At 46.4% G+C, this 23,606-nt stretch overlaps 1 protein-coding gene across 3 annotated transcripts; it reads right to left on the reverse strand.

The window, feature by feature from the left end:
- Positions 1 to 516: 516 nt before the first annotated feature.
- LOC120657478 (cytochrome P450 87A3-like) lies at positions 517 to 4,650 on the reverse strand. 3 transcript variants are annotated; one of them, XM_039935811.1, is made up of 9 exons: positions 4,376 to 4,650; positions 3,919 to 4,243; positions 3,675 to 3,824; positions 3,142 to 3,393; positions 2,867 to 2,956; positions 2,417 to 2,495; positions 2,216 to 2,322; positions 1,073 to 1,203; positions 517 to 981 (listed from the first exon to the last, which is right to left on the reverse strand). In XM_039935811.1, the coding sequence occupies exons 1-9, from the start codon at positions 4,585 to 4,587 to the stop codon at positions 852 to 854; spliced, it is 1,476 nt and encodes a 491-aa protein (XP_039791745.1). In that variant the 5' UTR covers positions 4,588 to 4,650; the 3' UTR covers positions 517 to 851. The 3 variants fall into 3 exon arrangements, with proteins under 3 accessions (XP_039791745.1, XP_039791736.1, XP_039791728.1); XM_039935802.1 differs by having other exon boundaries at positions 1,073 to 1,206; XM_039935794.1 differs by having other exon boundaries at positions 1,073 to 1,206; positions 2,216 to 2,367.
- Positions 4,651 to 23,606: the final 18,956 nt, after the last annotated feature.

The following is a 23,606-nucleotide window of genomic DNA, read 5'->3' on the forward strand; positions in this document are numbered from 1 at the left end:
CAAGGTGGCGGCCGCGGGCCCGCACCGCTGCAACTCATGTCTAGGCTGGGATGTCGACGACGGGCGATGTGCATTAAGGTCTCTTTGACTCCACGCACGCGCATGGTGCAACGGAGACGGAGACGACGGACCTTGTGTGCTGACAAATTTTCGGTTATCCTAGGGGGGGAATGACCGGTTCTGGAATGAGTTTTCAGTTTCGAGAAAGGTCTAGAAAAATATATGGATTCAGACTTCAAATTGAACAGTCTCCCTGTTCTGATGAGATCGAAACCCTCGAAATCTTATCAGGTTAACTATGTTCGTATATATATATTTGTAAAGTGACTTATTTTTTTCTTATGCATATTTCTCTTCTGTGATGTATTGATTGGATTACATCAATCTCTATGCATATGCAATGAACCCAAAAACTGGCTCAAACTTGAGGCAAAACCAAGCAACTCACGTACTATATCATTACTGTTGAAACAACGCATGCATCCATGCCAAAACAATTGAACATCATGGCGACTACATATGCAACCGCTAAGCGCTTGCAAATGAGATATGAACACTAGATGACACACCAATATGGGTAGAACCGTATAGACCACTAACCACACGGGAAACAAAGAGAGAACCCAAAGTACAAACACCTCTTTAATAGATCCAAACACCAATTTATTTGGATCCAGAGGCCTAAATAGATACTTTGGTCTCAAGACTATATACTACGCTAACAAGGAGGTCTCTACAATGACCTCATGTATGTATGTATGTATAATACTAATTCATCACCTAAATACTCCATCTTTTCACTTATTTCCTGTATATGTTGGCTGCAGGCAACCACGTCGACCAGACAGCAGTCAGACAGAACACGCTGTATTCAGAACAGAAGAAGGCGTCAGCTCTTTAGGGAATAGCTGAACATGAAATCCATCAGGGAAACTGAGGCCCGGGGTACGAACTATGTTCCCTCCTTTGATAGTCCTCCAACTGCAATGAGCAAATTTATCTTTAAACATGAATTACACCATTTTCAAAAGAACCTACTAAAACAATGTTATGTGTTCACGCGTACTGGTACCTGTATTTTGTAACCAGGCTGTGAATGAAAGTTGCCATCAAGACCTTGCTGAGATCGGTGCCCACGCAGAACCGGAGACCCCCACCGAAGGCCATGAACTGCTTCGTTCCACCGGTGATTTCTGCCTTGTCCTGCTCAATAAGTTATACATGCCCACAAGAATTGTTCAGACTTCAGAGAAACTGGTGAGTTGAAAACTGAACACTGTATTTTCATGTCCATGCATTTGCCTTTAGGAGTTAGTAGGAATGCATGCATGCATGGAGGCTCCTAGTTACGAGAAAATCTTATTCCAAGTTGCTGCAGTTTTATTTTTGCTTGGTGCGAACAATGTCTCAATTGTTATATATCGCTCTAAGATTGCCTCATTTCTTTATAGCTATGTGTCTCTTTTTAACGGAGCAGCGCATATTAAGTAACGTTTGACTATATGCTGTCCCATAAGCTGACTTGATGACCATCCCAATGTAGACGTAACAGGTAGCAATCTACAAACAAAGAACTGAACTTGTTACTGCCCTTCCAGGTTCATCCCCTTGTTGCTACACTGGCAAGATAGGATCTATTATTTACTCCTGTGTTATAGTACTGTTATGTCCCCTTGACATTTCTTTTTCTGCTTATCACTGGGACTATGTGATATACCACATGCTTCACCTGCTATATTTAGGAACTGTCAGGATAGAACCCTAAAACGTAGACATGCTAGGGCAAGTGGTCAGAATCCCATGCAATTTGGTGCAAAATATGCTAACATTTGTACTCCTCCAAGGTGATTGGTGCAGTGTTTGTCAATATATATGCAGGCTAGCTCGTCAGTATATAGGACGACTTTCGGCTATACCATGCATGTGTTTATACTTTTTCTGGGATCTTCTTATCCTTTCAAGTAAGCTACAACATGAAAAGAACTCGATTCTTGATCCCGACTTATACTAATAGCAGGTTAGTTTGCTAAAATGCTGATACAATTTAAACAAAATGTGGCAGCAGCCTTTTTACTTCAGCTAGATTTATGCATGGTTCGATGGGCATGGACAGTACTGTCAAACTACAAAATCCTAAAGTCTGAAACTGAAAGTGTTATAGGGACTATTTAGTTCAATTTTTAGCAGCTTTGCATGCAGAGAAAAGGGCACAAACCTGCCACCTCCATGGATCAAACGCCAATGGATCTTCGTAGATTTCGGGGTTTAAGTGCACTGCTGGAGGACACACCATCACTCCCCAGCCTGCCGGTATGGTGTAGCCTGCATCCACCGGATGCATGAAGTTTTCCAAAAAATAAAAAAAATCTCTGCTAAAAATACCATGTTAATTATCATTTTAGGTAAATAAATGTACCTTTGAACTCAATGTCTTGCAAGGCCTTCCGAAAAATCCCCGGCACAATGTTTGCCAATCGTACTATCTCCAATATAACCTTCATGAACAACAAAACAAACCGGCCGGGCTGTCAGTTTAATTAAGAATTGCATTTCTGGATACTCAAATCCATCCGATCCATTAGTTTTTCTTCTATTCGTTCAGTTGCACTTGTTTGTCCCAGAGTTGTTGCTAGTTACTTAATTAGTAAGCTAACTACAGTATCTTCTTCCTCGTTGTAGACCGTGCATTTGGTTTCACAGGCACGAAACACTGACCGTGCACTTGCACAATCGCATTTTTCTGTCAAAGCTGCATATATATTGCGCCAGTAGTTACTGTGTCTGTAAGACATGTCGCGCAAGCTTTCTTAAGGGTTCAAGTTGCATCCGTGCAGTATCTTGGCTAGCTAGACCTGGTTAGGCTCACCTGGGATGTGAAGGTCATGGACTTGTACTCGGCCCACGTGAGTCCAGCATCCCTGTCCTTCCTGCTCCTGACAATCACCTCATGCTCCTCCTGTCCACACAGCACAGAATCATCTCCGGTCAATTGTTTCCGGCACAAGCCAGGCCTTGTTGCCTGCTTCGTCAGGCACACACCACGTACGTCGAGAGCAGTAAACAATTGCCACATCTTGCTGGTCCATGCAGTTTTTTTTTAAAATGAAGTCGATGCAGTTTCTGTGCAGGACGAATAATTACCGTTAGGGCCCGAAGCACCCTGGGGTTCTCGGCCAGGAGCTTGACGCCCAGCGTGAGCGCCAGCGCCGTGGTCTCGAAGCTGGCGAAGAGGAGCACGAACATGAGGTCGAGCGCGATGGCCTCCGTCATGACGGGCTTCTCCCTCCTCAGCTCCTCGATCAGGACGTCGAAGAAGTCCTCGCCCTGCCTCCCCGCGTCCGCCATCCGCTCCCGCATCATCTTCTTGAGCACCTTCATAGCGTTCTTCCTCCCCTAAAAATAATTAAAGGAGACAGTGAAATCTGATTAGGATCAGTTCATAATTAGCGCAGCGTTAATTAGCAGCAGCTTGCATTGGTGCCGGGTCCGTAATTAGAAGCTTAGAGGAACAGGTTCTTGATCTAGAATCATTTGACCGCGTGCATGTGAGTGGTGAAGGGCCGTTTGTTTGACTTGACATCTGCATGTGTGCGGTGCTGTCTTGCTCCCTACGTTGCTCAAGTTGTTGTTGCATCGATCGATCGCATGCATGTGCCGTTCTGCAGCAAATTTACCTGCATGCACTCATGGTAGGCTGTGCCGGGAATGTCCACCGGGAAGGAGATGAGGCCGCGGATGAAGGCCACGAAGTTGTTCCTCAGATTCTCGGACGACTTCGACGGCTCGTAGCTGATCAGCTTCTTCGCGGTAAGATCGAAGATCATCTGAAGCAGGGAGATTAATTAGTTTCAATCTAACCTGATATGATGGTGTGAAAAAAGATACAGTACGGTGCCATGATCTTCTTTAATTTCTTACGGTGGAGATGGCGTCCTTGAGCTCGACGCTGGGGCGGCTGGCCCAGGAGGCGAGGCTGGCGCGGCAGGCGCCGTCGGTGTCGGCGAGGAGCACGGTCCTGAGGTTCTCCTGGCCGTAGAGCCGGAGCACGAGGGTCTTGAGGTACTTGTACATGAAGCCGTGCAGGGAGCCGACGTTGTCGCGGCCGAAGATCTCGGTGAAGGTGTCCGGGTACCAGCTCTCGAACAGCTTCCCCTCCTGCTGGAACACGTAGTAGTTGAGGTCCGGGTCCGCCGACACCACCACCGACCGCCCGACGATGCTCGTCTTGAAGATGTTCCCGTACCTGATCATGCGCAACCATGCAAATTATTTTACTATTCATCACCAATGCAGATGCAGAGAGTAGTAAATCAGTATCAGTCTTCTTATTAATCATCTGCTTTGTTTGTGTTGACAGCATGTGATGACTAAGTACCTGTTCAGTCTCTCCTTCACGAATGGGGAGACGTCACAGGTAGGGTTCGGCGCGAAGAACTGCAAGGTCTCGCCGAGGAGAGGGAGGCCGAGGGAGCCCGGAGGCAGCCGGCCGCTCGCTTTCGGATGGCTCCACCTGTACGCCCACGTGATGAAAGCCATCACCATGGCCAAGGTCACAGCCCATACAGCCACACAGACCAGCGAGTCCATGGCTGCCGGCCGAGGTAGCTAGGAAAGAGATCGAAGCTCTGGTGGCTCTTGCTGCCTGCCTAATGGCGGTGCAGGCCGCAGGCTGCAGAGAGGCAAGAGAAGCTAGTGCAAGATATGGTTGCGGGACCGAGAGAGCTGCGTGCTTGTTATAGCAGGAGGTTGCTTCGCTTTATATAAAGGAAGGCGAAGGCTTCCAGATGCTGAGAGAGAGACAACATAAAAAAAGATAGAGGAGGGAATTGTTGCCGCAGAATCGCTGCGAGTGTTTTTCTTTTGGACGGAAAGAATCCACCGAGAAGCTCGCATTGGGTTGTTCTGTTCTGAAGAGTGTGGTACATGCCGCAGGAAATAGGCTGTTGTGTTATGAGCTTTTTCAGCGTGCTTTGCCTGTTTATGGCTGGCTGCCATGGCTCTGTGTTGTTTAGCGTTAAGACATGTACAGTGATGGCCTGCCGGCTGTTCTCCAGACCAGGGATTATTCCCTTCTCTCTCCAAGTTAGATTATGCCATCAGAATTCAGAAACTAAGCTACTTTTGGCTGTACTGGTACTCATATGCACGGGCATTATTCTCCCGGTTTTCAGACAACAGACTTGAATCAGTTTGACAGATAAAAGTTCCGGAATTTGTAGAGTGCAGCAGTACTTCTGTCAATGCCCCACACTGACCAATTTCTGAAGAATTTTATTGCTGCCACTGATACCAAATACAACCCCATTTACAATTCTCTGTAGCCATCAATACTTAAGAATACACATGGATCGATAACATGAAAAATGATGCTATTAGATTTATAATAATAATACATTCATTAAAAAATGCATAATATATTTTTAGCTTGATTAATTATTTGTTGTACTAAAGTATATCAATGTCATAATAGGTTTTAGGACCCATAATAATTGATAACTATTTTCTAGGAAAACCGCACTACTCTTTTATTCAGAGACTAGGATAACTAGTACTGCCTACAGTGCAGGCTTCTGAATTCTGATGGATACAGTCTAAGTACGACAGAAACAGGGAAACTGTGTAATGAGAGAATTGAATATCCACCGCCACCCAATTAACTGTAAAGTACTAATGCTGAGTTGAAGTTTGTATGCGGTTGTAGTTTAGTCCTGGTCTGTGCTTAACCAGGTCGCTTTCGGTCGCTTTTGATCGAGTAGGCCGTCGCCATCGCAGGTGCGGTAGACCCCAGCCGTCCAGCCCCCAGCTTAGCTAGCAGCACGCGTCGTTCCCTGTCCCCGGACCATATCATCTCCGCGACTCTGCCCCTGCAAGCCTGACTCCAGCACAGCCGCGGCCAAGGGGAGATTAGACGAGAGCGGATTAGATCGGCCTGCCGGGATCGCCGAATCTTCCGCGAACGTAAGCAGGGATCACGCATCATCACGCGCGAACTCTCGCGCGCGCTCGCCACGCCGGAGGCCGATCTTGACACACCACCGGGGGATCATACGTGCTCGCACGCGCGTCTGGCCACCTGTATGGTAGGCTACCGCTGCTCCTGGCTCCTGCCGCCGTCTTGTCCGCATGCCTGTCTCGTCGGTGTCGCGGTCGCCGCGCGTGCGTGCGTCGGGGAAGTTCATGCACCACGCAATGATCGATCGAGCCATCATCATCATCCGCACACGTGTTGGTTGTTATCATCCCAGGATGAGGCGACATTGATTGGGCACGTCGTCGCACCGTCGTCCCGGCGGGATCGAGCTTCACGTACGACGACCACCGGAGGTATGAAACCGCGGCCGCCGGAGCGGTCTCGCGAAGGCGCTGGTAAGGTGCCGCCACGTAGGCGCGCGTGACGTACGTCGTGAGCTTTTTGCCAGATCATCATCATTCAACTCGAAGGGTTGATCGATCGGTCAGTACTAAGATTCAGATTAGAAAGCGATGATGGATGGACCGGCCCGGCCGGTCCAGCCTGCCGCCGACTGACGGTGGATTAAGAGATCCAAATCATGGAGGTGGGAACGACGACCGGCGCTGCCGACGGGCGGGAGACCGATCGAGCCGAACCACGCCGGCATTATCCGTCTCAGTAAAAGGCACCGCCGCCGGTAAAAGGGAGCCCTGAACCTGCTCCTCCTGCAAGTGACAGTGTATTCTGCCTGCGCCCATGATCGCCGTTCTTTAAACGCATCATTGTTCGCGTGATGGAGATTTTAATTTGTTAGCGCCGGCCGAGGAGTTTAAACCACGGGCAGTGGATTCGCCAAGATACGCTTGTGGCCGATTGGTCGATCAGAAGGCAGCGGGTAGATCGAGTCTGCTCCCCAACCTTCGTTTCTAAGAAAAAAAAAAGAGTCTGCTCCCCCAACCACCGTGTGATCGTAAAAAAATGGAAGAGCTCAGATGACGGCAGAGGATCGGATTCACGCTAGTGCAATAAGTGATCTACAGTAGTAGAAGAATTCCGCCACCAGATCTTGATGCCTCAGCTGCCCGGCTGTTAGATTAGATTGCATCCACTCTACTGGTGAATCACAATGGATGTGTCTGCATATAGCTTCTTAACGAGATCTCCATGATGGCTGTTGCGATATGGTTAGCAAGCTCGTTTAATTTGTTTGTTTTTAAAAAAAAACACAATCTCGTTTTTTAGCCACGAGGCTCGTAACAACTAAAAAAACACATGGTACGGTGTGCAACCTCTTTCGCATGGAAAATGAGTGTTCTTCATGACAAGGATGATGCTCCTACAGCCGCAAACTTAGTAGACAGAATCGTACCCTCACGCCTCACACATCAAGAAGCGGTTTCTCGGGACCGGGATACATTTGCCCCCTGCGGTACTCCAACTCCAAGTCCGGGATGCCTAATTAGTCTCGCAACCCTTCTGTCTCTATCCTCTGCTACAGTTGAGAGGCGAAAAGGGGACGACTGCCGTTTCCGACGGCGGTTCCGCCGGCCTCCTTCTTCTCTGGCGGCCGGGGAGGCGTCGGAGTGGGTGGAGGTCTGGGGAAGCGCCGTGCGGATGTACATAGAGTAGTTAGGTATAGGGTTTGCTCGCCGGCGGTGGTCGTTGGCAGAACTAGGTTTAGCCGGGGGATGTTCCTCTGCGGCTTGCGTTCCGAGACGGCGTCGACGAGGCGAAGGCGGCGGCGGCGCGAGGAATAATGCTCCACCTCCTCCTCGCCCCGATGGCGCTCCAATCCAGTGCCACCGGCAAGGTCGGGAGCTGCTGTACAGAAGTCCGGGCTTGGATCTTCATCACCTTGCAGGTGATGTTGCTCCTGCCCTTTTCCTTCAAGGATGCGGGATGTGCTATGGATGTTGTGGATGGTGGCCGGCTGGATCTGCCTTGGTCTTCCCTCGGCGGAGGGGTCCATCGATGGCGAGCTTAAATCCAGGAGCAGGACGGGTCGGGGCGCGGCCCCGGTCGATGGGCGACCACCGGTCGATGGCTTCATCCCGCCTTTCGCGACAGGTGTCTGTTTCCGGCTTCTTTCAAGGCCTGTGGGAGATGGGACTCTTCCTTCTCAAGGTGATGCCCAACGTCTTCTTTGGCGGCGGCGGCCGGCGACGAGGACGATGAGTGTCTTCGGCTCGCTTTGGATCTAGGGACTTTAGTGTAATTTTTGTTTTCTTTCTGGTCCTTAGTGCAGTTTGGCTGGTATAGCTGTTCCTGTATCCTTCTCGTATGTCTCTGTATTTGTACTTGTACATTTTTTTACCTAAAAATACAGACACGTATTATCAAAAAAAGAATTGTTTTCTCTTCTGGACAATGATTTATTGAATGTGTCGGATCTATACCTGATCATGAGCTGCCCGACCCGATCAATATATGGGCCGGGCATAGGCTGGAATTTTTGACCCGTTCCCAAAACTAGGGCCGGGTACAGGCCAATTTTTTACTTGAAACCCAACCCAAAATTTGTACAAAAAAAAATCAGGTTTGACCCAACCTGAACCGAACCGAACCGACCACATGTCGGGCTAAGCCGGGCCAAGTACTTGGCTTTTTTTTCGAAACACAATACAAATGAAAAATACTCACATACATCCACACATATCCACCTCTATAAATACATGCAAGCAACTCTACACCTATGAGCACCTCCAAGAGACACTTGGCTTGACGATCTTGTTAAGTGTTTCTTTGCCTTTTGAAATGGAATTTCAGTTGAAGAAAGGATCTAGAAGCAGGATCTAGAAGCTTCAAGTAAACCAACAATATGAAAAACTCATGAAACAGGATCTAGAAGCTTCAAGTAAACCAACAATACGACAAAGAAAATATGAAAACCTCATGAAACAGGATCTAGAAGCTTCAAGTAAACCAACAATAAAACATAGAGAAGAAAGGGCTCCAAAAAACCAAACTAACTAATAATTTTAAGAAATATCGTACGTTTAGATGTGCTTCAAAACACCCATAAGCCACGCGGCACAATGGTGCCCCACCATGTTGGAGGTCATTGTTGATTTGGACCTGGTCAAATTAATCCATTAGAAAACCCAAGACAGATTGATAGATTGTTGGATTGTATAAGAACATGTGGGACAAGTTCAAGCCATTTGAAATGAAAAATGCGAGTCTAATTTATCATTTTAAATTCAAATTTAAAGTTTTCCATATGTTGAGTGCAAGGTCTATATGATGAAGAAAAGTTGATGAAGTTTCATTTCACTTATTATTTTACCTTTTAACGTATTTTTCACTTGCAGTCTTGAACGTGACATTCTTGCATTACTGAAATAAATAATGTACATAACATCTCAAAAAAATAATGTACATATAAAGGAGACCCCCCTCCCCCCCCAAAAAAAAACTTTTTCAATACATCCTAATTTGATTTTTCACCTTATTTAAGATTCCATACAATCCAAGTTGTAAATCAGTTTCTTTCAGCGCATGGACAAGCAAGCTAGTTAGATGCAAGAATCTGCTTATACTTTTATACTTTATTTCCCTAGCTCCCAACTTCCTCTGACCATCTGCCCATTTGTTCTAGTTTAAGAGCTGCCACAAGATTTGGCGGTAGATAGATACGAGATAAACTAAGAGAATGCGGGCGTGCATAATTTACAATTTCAGAGAATCATTCCCAGTTACAACCAAATCTTGCAGATATTCGACGTATCCGAACTCCAACCTGTAGCATCTCGCCCCGATTAGGATGGCTCGACGAAGTTAAAATTCCCTGTCGCGAAACTAAGCAAAAGGCTCAGAGAAAGGGAACGTGGCTGCTGCTGCTGCAGGTCGTGTACATCTGCTGGACACACCTGCATGCCACGATGCAATCCAAGAGAGAAAAGGCCATAAATTCTCGTGCAAGTACGATTATTGTGAGTACTGCAAGAATGGATCTGCCGCCGGCCCTACGGGTCCGTTCGGAAGAGTTTTACAATTTATTTTATTTATTGTATTGCGCAAGTTGACACGTCATATAGCGTGGAGTTGTTTTGTAAATCGGGATAAAAATGAACTAGAAGCCGGATAAAACCGATGAAGTCATTTTGAAGGAGCCCTCCTAAACGCCCCCGTGGCTAGCTGCAGCTCCCGTCTTCTCGGAACTGTCGCATTGCTGGCATCGCGGCGCGCACATGCACGTAAGCTCCAGATCAAGCATTGGGCCAACATCACGTTCTAGCTTTGGCCTTTGGCTCTACCATGTCCATGTGCTGATGCAGCAAAACCTGCACATCGGTTGACATGATCATTTGGCTTATTAATTATGTTACGCAGGTCGAGTAATTAATTACTTGCGCAAGCATGCATCGACCGAGATCGATCGATCACCGGTAATCGTCGCCTCGTGCAGTCGTGCTCCATCGATTTTGTCGACGCAATCTGCAGCCGCTATGCTAGATCATCGAACCGAACCAGAAAAGAGAAGCTAGCATTGCCAATTGTCACTTTTTTTTGCAGTGTTGATGAGGAGCGGACAAGAACTTAAAGGGACAGAAAATAATTAATGGCGTTAATCTTGAGCCAATTGTCACTGGTGACGTAACGTAGTATACGCTTTTCTCCTTGCGTAGCCGCGTCGACAGATTTCCCTCCAGTCAAACAGTCAAAGTCACCTGCCGATCTGCTCGTAGGTTATTGCCGGTCAACAAAGCGCACTTCAAGGTTGTGTGTACCCTCTGCGTGATTGCGTTCAATTCGTAATCTATTATCTTAATACAATAGTGTTAAAAAGAAGCCACAGTGTTCGCCGAGAGGGTTTAGAAATTCTCATATTAATCGAAAAAAGAGAAGCATATACACCGTTGGATTTCAACGTTCGCCGAGAGGGTCTAGAAATTCTCATATTAATCGAAAAAGAGAAGCATATACACCGTTGGATTTTATGAAAATCTAACGGTCTAGGCTAACCAAAGCGTCCATGTCAAATACAACTAATCAAAGAGTCCCATGTCAAATACAAGTAACCCAAATAGTCCATATCAAATGCTACTATTAATTAAATATATAATTCAGAAAAAGGAAAAAAACAAGTAGAAATTATCACGTTAATCTAAAAAAGAAGGCTGCAAGGAGGCGTCCACAGCAGCAAAGAAGGCAGCGGCGAGTACATCTGGGTTGGTGCTAGGAGGCGTCCACAGCAGCAAAGAAGGCAGCGGCGAGTACATCTGGGTTGGTGCTAGGGATCGATCGGTGGCTCGGGTCTTGGAAGATGGCTCATGGAGACGGAAGAGTCACTGTGCAAAATTGGGACGTACTACAGTCGCTTCCTGGTGACCTGCAAATTTGTTCGATTCCATTGATGGCGTAGGGAACATCAAAGAGTTGACAACGATCACCGCAACAAAGAGTTGACAATGGGAAGCCATGCCTAGCATCAATTAGGTTCAAGATGGGGGGTACGTAGCGTGCAACAATTGTTGACAGCAGAGGGAAGATATAGGCATGCATGGAAGTGGGAGTGTCATAAAAGTGTCATGAACATTAAATTTGCTAGTATGTACCAACAATATGAGGAGAGAGAAGAGAGGAGTGTCATGAAATGTGAGAGGAGTGTCATCACCATGACACTCCACTGGCACGGTTTTTAAGATTTTAGCCTAGGTAACTGTGTCGATGACACTCCCACTGAGACTGGCCTAAGCCAGTAGCACACTAGCAAAGCAAATAAAGGAAATGGACAGAATCAAAGATTGATATGCGATACAGATTACAATGAAGGGCCAGACAACAACGGCAATGGTGATCAACATGGCTATGCCCAAGTATTGGATAGTAGTTATCAGGAAAGTTGAAGTTACTATCAAACACGAGGGAATCATTTTCCACGGATTGTATCAAGAAGATGGTGTAAGTAGAACATTAATCAAAGAGATGTACACTACCAGCAATAAATTATGTGATTTTGGGCTCGAATATTTGTCCTAGCAAAAGAGGGATTCCAAATATTCGACAAACAATGCTGATGAGCTTCGTGGCAGGGCGATAAAAGGTGAGTAAAAGGGGATTGTGGTGCAGCATCATATGAAGATGCCATAGCGGCAATGATGGAAATGGCGACTTCCGATCGTTGTGAGCTCAATGTCATGTTTTGAATGTTACTATTGTGATGGAAATCGAATGGATTATTAGGAGTTTTATGGTTTTGACCAATAGAGTTCTATAGTATCACCACATTTGATTGTAGAGCAAAGAGTATAATCAACTGTGTTTTCTTAACACGACTTTGGGTGATATATCATCTTATTATAATGCAGGGACTAATGGGAGGATTTAGGCAAATGAACAAAACAAAGTCAATAAGAGAAGGTCTTTCTAATGAGAACGTGAGGTGTTCGTGGCACTGTTATAGAGTAAGCAATCTAGCCGCGCAGGCCAACTTAGAAGAATACATACAGTTCAATTTTATGGAGATCTAGCAGTCTATAAAATTACCATATTAATTAAAGAAAAAAAGAAGAGCACATCATTGAATTTTATAAAGATCTAACTGTCTATACTTATAATAGAATTAGTGTGTACCATTGATTTTGTGTGTCCAAATTGTAAGTTTGGTATTGATTTCATTACAAGTCATATGCATCTCTCACAATAGAATAAGGAGATGGTAAAAATAAAATAGAATCCTATAGAAAAGAATATCAATAATAGTTCAGTTTGGAAATATCAAATCAGATTTATAGTTCTACTTATACAGCATTGCATGGGGCAATATAAATTCCATCTGGTGTTGCTACCTATTCGCATCACTTCTAGATACCCGCGCTATTAGCGCGGGACACCTTGCTAGTTGCTACATACTTATACGACAACCGTATGGCGCGCATGGTAGCACGCACCTTTGGATACAAAGGTATCAGCATGGTAGTGCAAAAAGAATAAAAGATAAAAAATCAGGGTCAGACCCCCTTATGTTATTTTTTTTAGTACGAAGGTATAATACTAAGGCTCTGTTTGGAGAAGCTAAAGTTGTGTGCTAAACTTTAGCACGTATTAGTACTCATACACATACTAAGTTTTTTAGTCTTGGCTAAAGTTTAGCCCACCCCATTAGCACTTCCGTTTGGATGAGCTAGAGCTGAAGTTAAGATTTAACACTTTCACCTATTAGCAAGCTTGGATCCAACCACGACCTAAGCATATGTCAAAATGGCTACTTTTTATGAAAGTAACCTTGGTGATAAATCTGCTAACATCATTCACATCCACTCTAGCTAGTGGACCAACCACGCTGAAAACTGCTAAGGGTCTATTTGGGGCTGTTCCAACTCAAACACCCGCGACTCCTAATTCATTTTGGCGGAGAAGGGCAAAGATGTGCTCCATGGATTCTGCTTTCTGTTGGATCTGCTCCACCGTGTATTTTTTTTTTTGAACTAGCTTAGAGTAGTAAGCCTGGACCCTGGAGTGGAGAATAGAATTGGAACGAACTTTCACAAAAAAAAAAGTAAACACCATGTAGAAGTGCGAAGCTTCTTTTCGGTTCTGTTGTATGCAAGCACTGCGCAGGCGCAGCACCCTCTCCAAGCATGCATGGAGCTTTTTGACTCAATAGATAGTTGACTGGACTCTTCGAATGGTTTAACGTTTTTGACCAAAAATTCCCTAAAAAAACGTTTTTGACCAAAAATTCTGATGATTTGGCGTGAAGGGAGCACAAGAAGCTAAAGGTGTACTACCATGGAAGAGCTGTCTGAGTGTTTGACTACACTTGTTTGATCCAAAGAACTGGCCGTGTTTAGTTTCGGCACAAATTTTTTTGCGTTGGAATTTTACTAATTTGAAGTACTAAATGAAGTCTATTTACAAAACTTTTTGCACAGATGGGTTGTAAATCGCGAGACAAATCTAATGATGCTAATTAATCCATAATTAAGTAATAATTAACGGATGGTTACTGTAGCATCACTGTTGCAAAATCATGGATTAAGTAGGCTCATTAGATTCGTCTCGCGATTTACAGCCCATCCATGTAAAAAAATTTATAAATAGACTTCATTTAGTACTCAATGCATGTATCGAAACATTCGATGTGATGTTTTTTTTGTTTACGGGTGGGAAGCCCAAATCAGGAAACAACTAATGCACTTGTAGCGGATACCGAATCTTGGCGGGAAACCGCAAGTTGCAAGACAAGCAAGCAGGCCAGGACACTGTGGGCTGCTCGGTGTACATCGTCACCTAAAAGGTCACTGCCTGTCGATACGCCAGGCTGGGCTAAGCACACAATGATAGGGCGATTCTGAAACTGTTGCGTTGGCAACTTTTGGAGCTTGCTACTGGAGCTCAAGTAGCAGACTGATCCATTTCCATGCTAGTAGAACAAAATTGTGACTCGCAGCAGAGACAAGTCGACAACTGAATTGCTGATCTCTGCTGAATGTCCAGTACAGCAGTCCACCAGATTCAGAATTTCAGACCACACCGCAACTCGCCAACATGCATCATCCAGCCTATTACATTTAGCTGCCCCGGCCCATTGCACGAGCAGTCCGGTGGCAAGTTGCTAGAGCCCATGCTTCCACTGCATGCCTCCATGCAACTTGTATCCTTCGCTAGCTGTGCCATTATTGGAGCGCCGAATTTGAGCTTTCGAATGACAAGTCATAAAGTAGAAAGCAGCTTAGGCCTTATCCAATGGTTGACGATATCGTCAGCTTAGTCCTAGCTGGTGGAGAGAGAAATTGAGAAAAATCTTTCGCTAGCGAGTATTGTACCGCTAGCTGCTGGCGAGCTTCGCCAGGTGCTGTGTGAGTGAATGCCCAAATCGAGAAGCCCAATAACTCATTTTCTCTTTTATATTATTTTTGGCTGCCACATCAGATGACGATTTCGTCAGTGCTTCTGGAGGAGGCCTTAGAAGAGATGCCCCCATTTTTAGTGGTTGGTCTCGCGATCAGTGTGCAGCTGCAAGACAGTGAGATATATATTTTATATGTTTGGGGACACATATTGTTGCAGGATTCGTCAAAGTGAACCTCGGACGTGCATGCCAATGATCGAACAGCCTTGGGAGTACGAAAACTAACGCAATTTGCATTTGCAGGCGCCCATATGTGCTGTTCTGCCCGCCCCCCCCCCCCCCCCCCCCCCCCCCAAAAAAATGACGTTTTTGACTTAGAGATGCCTCGTGCCTTGGATTCTGTTTCACCCATTCAAACAGGCATTACCTACCAGGTAATCTGCAGTTACGGACTAAATAAAGGAACAGCTAGCAGGATAGCTTTAGGCCGTTGACATTGCCATCAGTCAGGCAGCATGAACAGAGTTGTAACAACAGACATTGGTTCAGATCATGTTCCATTAATCCTGATGCTGAAAAACTGAAAACGTTTCAAAGTTTATTATCTGAAGTGACAAGTTAGCTAAGCATCTCATACAAGATACTGGCCCCCCTTTTGTCCTTGGCAGGGTCAAGTTGCCAAGTGGCATGATTCCTGAAGGGATAGATTGACTTGATCACATGGATCATCATCGTTCGTGGCAGGGTTGGTCGAGAGCTTGGTCAATTCAAACCTCGGACGCTTCGTTCGGCTCACTCCCTTGAAGCAACAAATGCAACTTGCAATCGAGTTGTGCCAACCGCCAAGCAGTGGTTTGCATCACTTAGTGAAGTCACTCACTTTGAACAGTTTTCAAGCTAGCCGCTCCTTGAGTATTGATCATCATCCAAGTAAAGTTCGTTTGCTGCAAATGTATGTTTGACCCTAAAAAACGGTCGGTCTTTGGCACTCCGGTGTTTTTGCTGGATTTGCAAAATAGTCATATCTGACGAGCTATTTGCCAGCCCTCAATGTTGCAAACACAAATGAGCCAAACATGAAGTTACAGTTTATTAGGGCTTCTTTTCCTGGGCCGAAATCTTAGACACATATGATACCTCAAAGAGACTATACGGGCTTCAAAAGACGGCTCATTAAATGCACTGCGCCACAGCAACAAGATAGAATCCATACTCAAAAAAAAAAAAGATAGAATCCAACATTGCCGACATGAACATGGCCAACACGTATAACTCCTGCGCCAAACCCCTCAACCAGGTCAGCCCAGCTATCCCCGTGGGCCACACTTCTCCCGTCCTGCCAAGGACCCGACCCAGCCCGGAAAGCAACGCCGCTGCCCGAGTCCCTGGCACTGCAGGGCTGCAGCACCGCCGCCGCCTTCCCCCTTTGGTAATGCTAGTTTACGGTCAACCGTACGAGAGGCGTTCGTACGGTCGATTTTCCGACAGTATTTTTTTTTTCGTTTTAGAATTTTTTTTGTCGTTTTTTGAGAAAAATAAATTCAGACATTTTTTTATGAGTCAAAATATTTTTTCAAGTGAAAATTTGGTGGGTAGAAAAAATTTCAAGAAACAAATTGGTGAGATAAAAAAATTTTACGAGAAAAAATTTGACAGAGAGAAATTTATCAAATGGAAGAAACAAAAAATGTACATCCAAATAAAAAAACTCGGCTAATATTTTTTTTAAAAAAAATTTGTATGCAAAGAAAAAAATCTTTCCTTGCTTCTTTTTTTCTTCTCCGGATAGATCCACCGCCATGATTGCTTTGAGCCAAGGTGTGTGCAGCATGGGGGCACGGGGCCGGCGCGGTGCCGCTCGTGGAGGCGGCACAAAGTGGCATCGAGCTCCGCGCGCTTCATCCCTAGCGGACCGGCGGCTTGTGCGGCGAGCGTTGCCTGCGGCGATGTAGCGGCAGTCCCTGACGAGCTTTGCTGGATCGAACCGGCATAGCTGGAGAGCGCGGGAGCGGCGGACTCCAACGAGCTTCGCATGCAGTGGTGATTCCGGCGAACTCCTCCAGATCGAGCTCAATAGCGGGCTCGCGCCGCCCCTCGCGCCGCCAGCCCCGCAGGCCCCGCCGCGCCGCTCACCGCCTCGCCGCTCGCCGCTCGCCTGGGGTTCGGAGGTCCCAGCGCCGCTCACCGCCTCGCCGCTCGTCGCCGCCACCGCGCCGCTTGCTCAGAGGTGCGCCGGATCTGGAGTGGAGAAAGAAGGTACGCTGGAGGAGGTGTGCTGGATCCGGGAAGGAGAAAAGGTGCAAAAGAGATAAGGGGAAAAGAGAATGGAGAGAGATGTGGTCGGCAGCACGTAGGTGTGGGGTCCAGCGTATTGATAAAAATCGACCGTGTCTCTCCAAACTTACGGTCACCCGCAAAGACATCATTTCGTTCCCCCTGCGTGCGCGCTACGCGTGCCCAGCTGCCGCGTCTATAAAAGGGCAGCGCTCTCGATCCCTCGCCCCCTCAAACCTCGCACGTTCCTCCTGCACGCTCGAGCCGCACGCGCCGCCGCCAAGGAGCTCGCCCGGAGCAGACCTAGCGCCCGCGGTCCCTCCACCGCGGGCCAAAGGTGTGCCCCGAGCGCCCATCCAGGAGCCACGCCGTCGCCCTGCCCTGTTCGCCCCGACCCCCTGCATCGCCCCTACCCAGCGCCGCCGCCTAGGCCTGCTCTCCTGTCGAGCACTGCGCCGCCGCTCTCGTCTTCGAGCCGGTAAGTCGGAACCCTATTCTTTTTTGTGTTTTGAGACCTGTAGAAAATCTTTTGAAAAATTAGATAATATAGCTCGATCCATCATCCTTTCAGATCTAATTCTACTTTTTTAGCCAGCATTGTTTTATGTGTCTTGTAGGCTTTAACATCTATAGTTAATTATGTAGAGATGCCTTCAGTCTTGTCTCTTCCATAATTTTCGCGCTTGATTTGAGATCCGTTTCGTTCCGTTCTTATTACGTTAGTCTTGTTTTAGCGTAACTATCATTGAGCAATATAACAATATCATAGTTTCTCTTTTTAAAACTAAAAAAAATTAAATATAGATTTAATTTAATTAATGTTCTCTCGTCTGGTTTGACTAAATTAAATCTTTACCTTAGTTTTTCATAATTAATGTTAATATAATTAATACAATATATAAATGTATTTTACTTATAATTTGTTAGTTAAACACGAGTCATATAAAGTTATGGTTTAGAAGCTATCACATGTTCTTTTCAAATTATTATTTAATTAGTCTAATTTATACTTAGACAATCATAAATAAAAATTGAATAAGTTCTACTTTGTCTTTATAAATATATAATATGAGTTAATTATAATTATAGATATTTCTTTTAAATATCCTTTGTATATGTTTTATAATTAAAGTAGATGAAATTTATAGTACTTTTTTTCTTCTTTTATAAATAAATTTTCCAATAACTGGTTAATGGGTCAACACACTAGTGCCTCAAGCATGCAATCTGTGATTAGCAAAGCTTGTTGCTAGTTAATGGACTGGACCTGTTAAGCTTCGAGTCTTGGGTTGATTAGTAAATAATTAGCACAGCCTGGTGTATATGGGCTTTAGATGACCCATGCGTGGCCCGTGCAAGCATCATGTGTGTGTACATGCAAACCTTCACTAATGAGATCAGCGTCATATCTTCTGTAAGCTTCTGCATGCATACGTGCGCCAGCCAAAGGATAAGCCTGTGGATGAGATTGAAGTTCAAAATTTGAATTAGCAGCCATGTTCCTTCTCTTCACCAAGCTGCGCGCCACGTGATTCTTCAGTTCATCACAGAGTTTGGGGAGCTGGCCGAGGTTGTCACCATGTGACCCAAGATTCTAGTAGAAGGTCTCGAGGTTCTCCGAGGCAATGCCCACCAGATGCCAGATCTTCTCTGTTCACTTATGTGCCTCCTTCATCTTCTGCTCGTACTCAGCATCCATAGAAGTTTGTTTATCTTGCATGGAGGTGGCGTTCTACCTATGATTCATGAGCACTGTCCGGTCGCCTTGAACAAGCGCGAACTCGGCCGCCACCTCAGAACACGCAGTCTTAGTACGCTGCAAGTGGGAGAGCACATCTTTCTCATCCTTGCCGAGGGTCACGCTAAGCGCTGGGCTAGTATCCCCAGGCACGTAGTCAGCAGCTCTAGATCAGCAGGAAGTGGGGACTCAGACAAGCTGGCCCATTGGCTCATGAGGAGTTTCAACGTTTAGATCACCTTGGCACCATCAAGGGGCGTCCTCTTCAGCATGCGGAAGAGACGAGCAAGATCAACATGGATCATGTATGATCGCTCTTCCTCCAGAGTTCTCATCGGAAGGACCAGGCTTGGTGGGTTCATAGGCTCGCACTCAACAGAGTAGACTGAGTTGATCATGAAGTGAGACATATCGGAGACCAGCTATGTAGGCCTCTATCTTCTTCTTCTTCTTCTTCTTCTTCAGTTTGAGTGCCTGCTCTAGAAGAGCAAGCGCCCCTGGTTTAGTCCTAACCTTCTAGAAGAGCAAGCGCCCCTGGTTTAGTCCTAACCTTCTCTGGAGACAAGATTGGATCTTCTGACGTCTTGGTAGGGGGTAGCACATCCTTCCCCTTCAGCTTCTTAGCCCACTCCGAGAGTGGTAGCTGATCATCATCATCATCAGCTGCACCATTTCCACCAAAATTTTGACCGAATAACACAATACAATCTTACAAAAAAGAAATTGAGGAAAAAAGGAAGAAGAAAAAAATCAAGTACCTTGCTGCCGTACCACCAAGCATTATGATCGGGAGGAGCGAGTTTTGCATCCAGGCCACCCAATGAATCAAGATCAATCAAATTTTTGGGGAATTCACGTGAATTTCAGCCCAATTGAAAACTGCAAAAATGACTGAGTCGTCTACTAATAAAAGTAGAGAGAAAGAAATACATAAGAAATTAGCAATACTAACATTATCATCAGTGTCACTACTAAACTTGTTGTCACACCCGGTTTATGAAGGAAAACCGAATGCATCTCATATGTGCGCCAGAATCAAGTTTACACACATATGATAGACTATAAAGTGAATATCATTACAAATGCATAACGAAAGGAGAATATTAATAACTTTATTACATAACCGAACACGACGTCCTGTGCCTCCTGCACGGTCTCTGCAGTCACATGGTTCACCCTCCAGTGAACATAGTTCTGCTGGCCTCTGTTGCCCTGGAGGGTCTGGTTGCTGTTCCTGGGCTGCTGCTATTGTTGCTGCTGTGGTTGCTGGGGAGTCTGCCTCTGGCCACTATTATTGAACTGGTCTGGAGTACCCCGGGTATTCCGCTTGGGGCAAGCGTTGGCATAGTGCCCAGGCTCACCACACTTGAAACAGACATTGCCTCCAGTGGGTGCGGGGTTTCTGTTCCTCGCAGGGGTGCCGATAGGAGTGTTCTGGCGGTTTTGTGGAAAGTTAGGGCGCGGCACTGATTGACCAGAACGCGGAGTCTGTGATGTCTGTTGATTCTGCTGAGCGGGGCGCTAGTACTGGTTCTGGAACGGTGTCCCTTGCGGTGATCCAAAGCGGGGGCGCTGGTTACTGGACTGACCCTGCGACTCATACTTCCTCTTCATCTCAACGCCCATCTCCTTGCAGGTGTTCTCCACTGATATGATGTTGTCCACCAACTTCTGGAAGCTATCAAATGTATGCACCAACAGCTGATATTTGATGGGTGCATTTAATCCCAACCTGAAGTGATCCTGCTTCTGCTCATCCTCAGCAACATCTGCGGGGGCGTAGCGGGACAACTGGATGAACTTATCCCGGTACTCACTCACAGACATCCCTCCTTGCTTCAGAGCAAGGAACTCCTGTCTCTTGAGTTTCATCAAACCCTTGGGTATATGGTGTTCCCTGAACTGAGTCCTGAACTCCTGCCACGTGATGGTGTCAGCGTCAGCATGAGCTGCAGTGTAGGCATCCCACCAGTCAGCGGCGTTTCACTCCAGTCGTCCTGAAGCATACATGACCTTCTCTCTGTAAGTACACTGAGCTATGTTCAGCATCTTCTCAATGGTCTTGATCCAATCGTCAGCTTGGAGAGGATCTGGTGCATGTGAGAAGGTAGGGGGCTTGTGATTCATGAAGTCCCGATGATGATCTCTTGGTGGTGGCTGCGGTTGTGGAGCCTGGTTCACCTGAGCTTGAATGTTCACCATGACGTTGGCCATTTGGGTCAACAATTGAGTCTGTGCAGCGAAGAACTACTCCATCCCTGGTGGTGGTGGTGACCCCTGGTTCTGGTTGTTGCCTGCACCATTCATGTTGCGGTGCTGGGGGTTGATGCCTACTCCTTGACGTCGGACTGGTGCCTTATCGATTCCTCTTCCGGACCTAGTGTTCACCATCTGATCAGTTAGACAAGTGAGACTCATAAAATAGATCATGGTAAATTATAGGTACAAGGATGAGATGGAGACAATAAATAAAGATAGATAACCCCAAGCTTTACTAACTAGCTAACTTTATTAAAACTTGATGAAATTATGATCATCACTCCATAATTCCACCACAATCATTACAAATAAGCAACTCACAAAGTTCACAAGACCAAGCATTAAAATACACTGATAAAACTAACACACTTTAAAGAAACATTTAGGGACTAACGATTACAACTGACTCTTAACAAGACTCATCCTAAAACTCTTAAGCCTAACATCTAGTTGAAGCGGTTCTGGTAGCCACGGTCGCCGAAATGGAGCCTCTTGCACGGGGTGACAAGGCGGGAAGAGGAGGCTCATCCTCCTGGACAGGCGGGGCGCCTCCCCTTCAAGCTGGGCCTCCCTCAGGCGATCCTGGGTCTCGTCTAGCTGGTTGGTGACATGCTCTAGATCTGTGTTGAGTGTGGCGACAGCTCGAACAAGGATGTTGACGCGGCTCTCCTCGTCTCCTCCAAGTGTCAACTCTGTGTCCTCAGTCCCATGAGCACAGCGAGGAAGATGCTGGTAATCTGTGTTCTCCATGTCTCGGCGGTTGGTGTGGCAGAGAGACCAGAGAGCCCTCCTGGCTGCACTGCTGACTACGTCACGGTAGGTGGACATGGGTGTAGAGGAGTTGTGCGCTGAAACAGTCCTGATGTGGACACAAGTGACGTAGTATTCGCCGAGTGCGGGGTCGTCATAGTGCCTTGTGTAGTACAGAGGAGCCACAATGTTGTTCAGCTCGTCAAGCACGTCCCGCAGCATCATGGGAAAGTAGCTGTCTTCGTGGAACGAGGTATGGTCACAGCACGGTTCCCTCTGTGCTGGCGGGCCGTCGTCCTGGTTGTCTTCCTCCTCTTCATCATCTCCTGGGTCCTCCGGGTCTCCTCCAGCTGGTGCAGGTGCTGGAGCTACTGGAGCAGGAGGTGCAGGTGGCGGTGCTGAGTATTCCTGTGCTGGCGTTGGCGATGACAGCGGAGTTGACATGTTCCCTTCTGCATCGACCTCCATGATGCGGCCTCTCTGATCCTCGGCGAAGAAGTAGTCCCTCCCCGGTACCTCCTCAACCTCCTCCTCTGGCTGAGCTGGAGCAGGTGCAGGCACTGGAGCTGGAGCTGGCGCAACAGGTGTACGGCGAGCAGAGACATGACCCCGGTGCTCTTGCAAGCAGTTTGGCGAGACCTGACCATCTGTAGCAAGGACAAGATAGAGAGATTTGTTTTAGAAAAAAACACTTGGAAGAAGAAAAACAAGTATGCACCAAGGATGAGATAAAAGATATCAATATAAATAAGGATTGAGCAATTTTCAAAATAAGCATGGACCAATATGGTTTCTAAACAAGATAGGCCTTAATTTCTGACCATTTCTAACTAGACTAACGTCCTACAGTCAACACTACTTTGATACCACTTCTATCACACCTGGTTTAAGATGAAAAACCGAATGCATCTCATATGTGCGCCAGAATCAAGTTTACACACATATGAGATTCGCTTTATAGTCTATCATATGAGATACAGTAGAGCATCCAAATCAATTTTTTTCTCGTGGCCTCGGCTGGCCTCATGGTCGTTTTGATGGGCACTGTGTTTTTTCTCATGACGCTTGGAAACATCCTTGTTGTCGTGGTACTCCGGGGCATCTTTGCTTTCACAGCGTAAAAATCCAGACTTGGCAGGTGCCATGGAAGTTGCAACAAGATCAACGCAGGTTACATTACGTACAAGAAATAAAGTATGTTTGTAAGTACAGGGTGAACTACATCCTTCCCCTTCAGTTTCCTGACCTGCTCGGATCTTCTAGCGTCTCGGTCTGCTCAGTAGGGTGAACTATCCCCTTCAGTTTCCTGACCCGCTCGAAGAGGGGTAGCTGATCATCATCGTCGTCTACATCATTGTCACTAGAGTTTTGATTGGATAAAGCAAAACATCTTATGGAGGAAACTACGAGAAAAAAATCAAGTACCTTCAAGCCGCACCATCGCTTCCTGGCTTGCGCTTGCATCTGGGCCACCCAATGAATCCACGCTAGTTGGAATAGCTGGGAGGTTAAGTTGATTCAATCCAATGGAGAACTGCATAGAGATCGAGGCTTTGATTAAAAAAAATAGGAAAAAGAATGTATGGATATATAAAAAGATCGGCAACACTCACTGTCGTGGGATTTCTAGGGTACCCACAGCCGGGTGGCAGAACGCACCCGCCTATTCCCAGAGAGGGAGTGCTCGGGAAGATACTAGGCGATTGGCTGATCTAGCTCTGAGATAGGCACACAAGAACACACGATCTAGAGTGGTTCGGGCCGCCGGAGTGTAATACCCTACGTCCACTGGAAGAGGTTTTGATCTCTGTTGTGTATGAATCTATCCTCTGCCG

This window comes from Panicum virgatum, chromosome 1K, assembly GCF_016808335.1.
Source record: "Panicum virgatum strain AP13 chromosome 1K, P.virgatum_v5, whole genome shotgun sequence".
NCBI lineage: Eukaryota > Viridiplantae > Streptophyta > Magnoliopsida > Poales > Poaceae > Panicum > Panicum virgatum.

Coding starts and splice junctions, on each gene's coding strand:
- LOC120657478 (XM_039935794.1), bottom strand. CDS start 4,587: ATGGACTCGCTGGTCTGTGTGGCTGTATGGGCTGTGACCTTGGCCATG. Junction 1,207..2,215: donor TTGATCCATGGAGGTGGCAG/GTTTGTGCCCTT, acceptor TAACTTATTGAG/CAGGACAAGGCAGAAATCAC. Junction 982..1,072: donor AGCCTGGTTACAAAATACAG/GTACCAGTACGC, acceptor TGCTCATTGCAG/TTGGAGGACTATCAAAGGAG.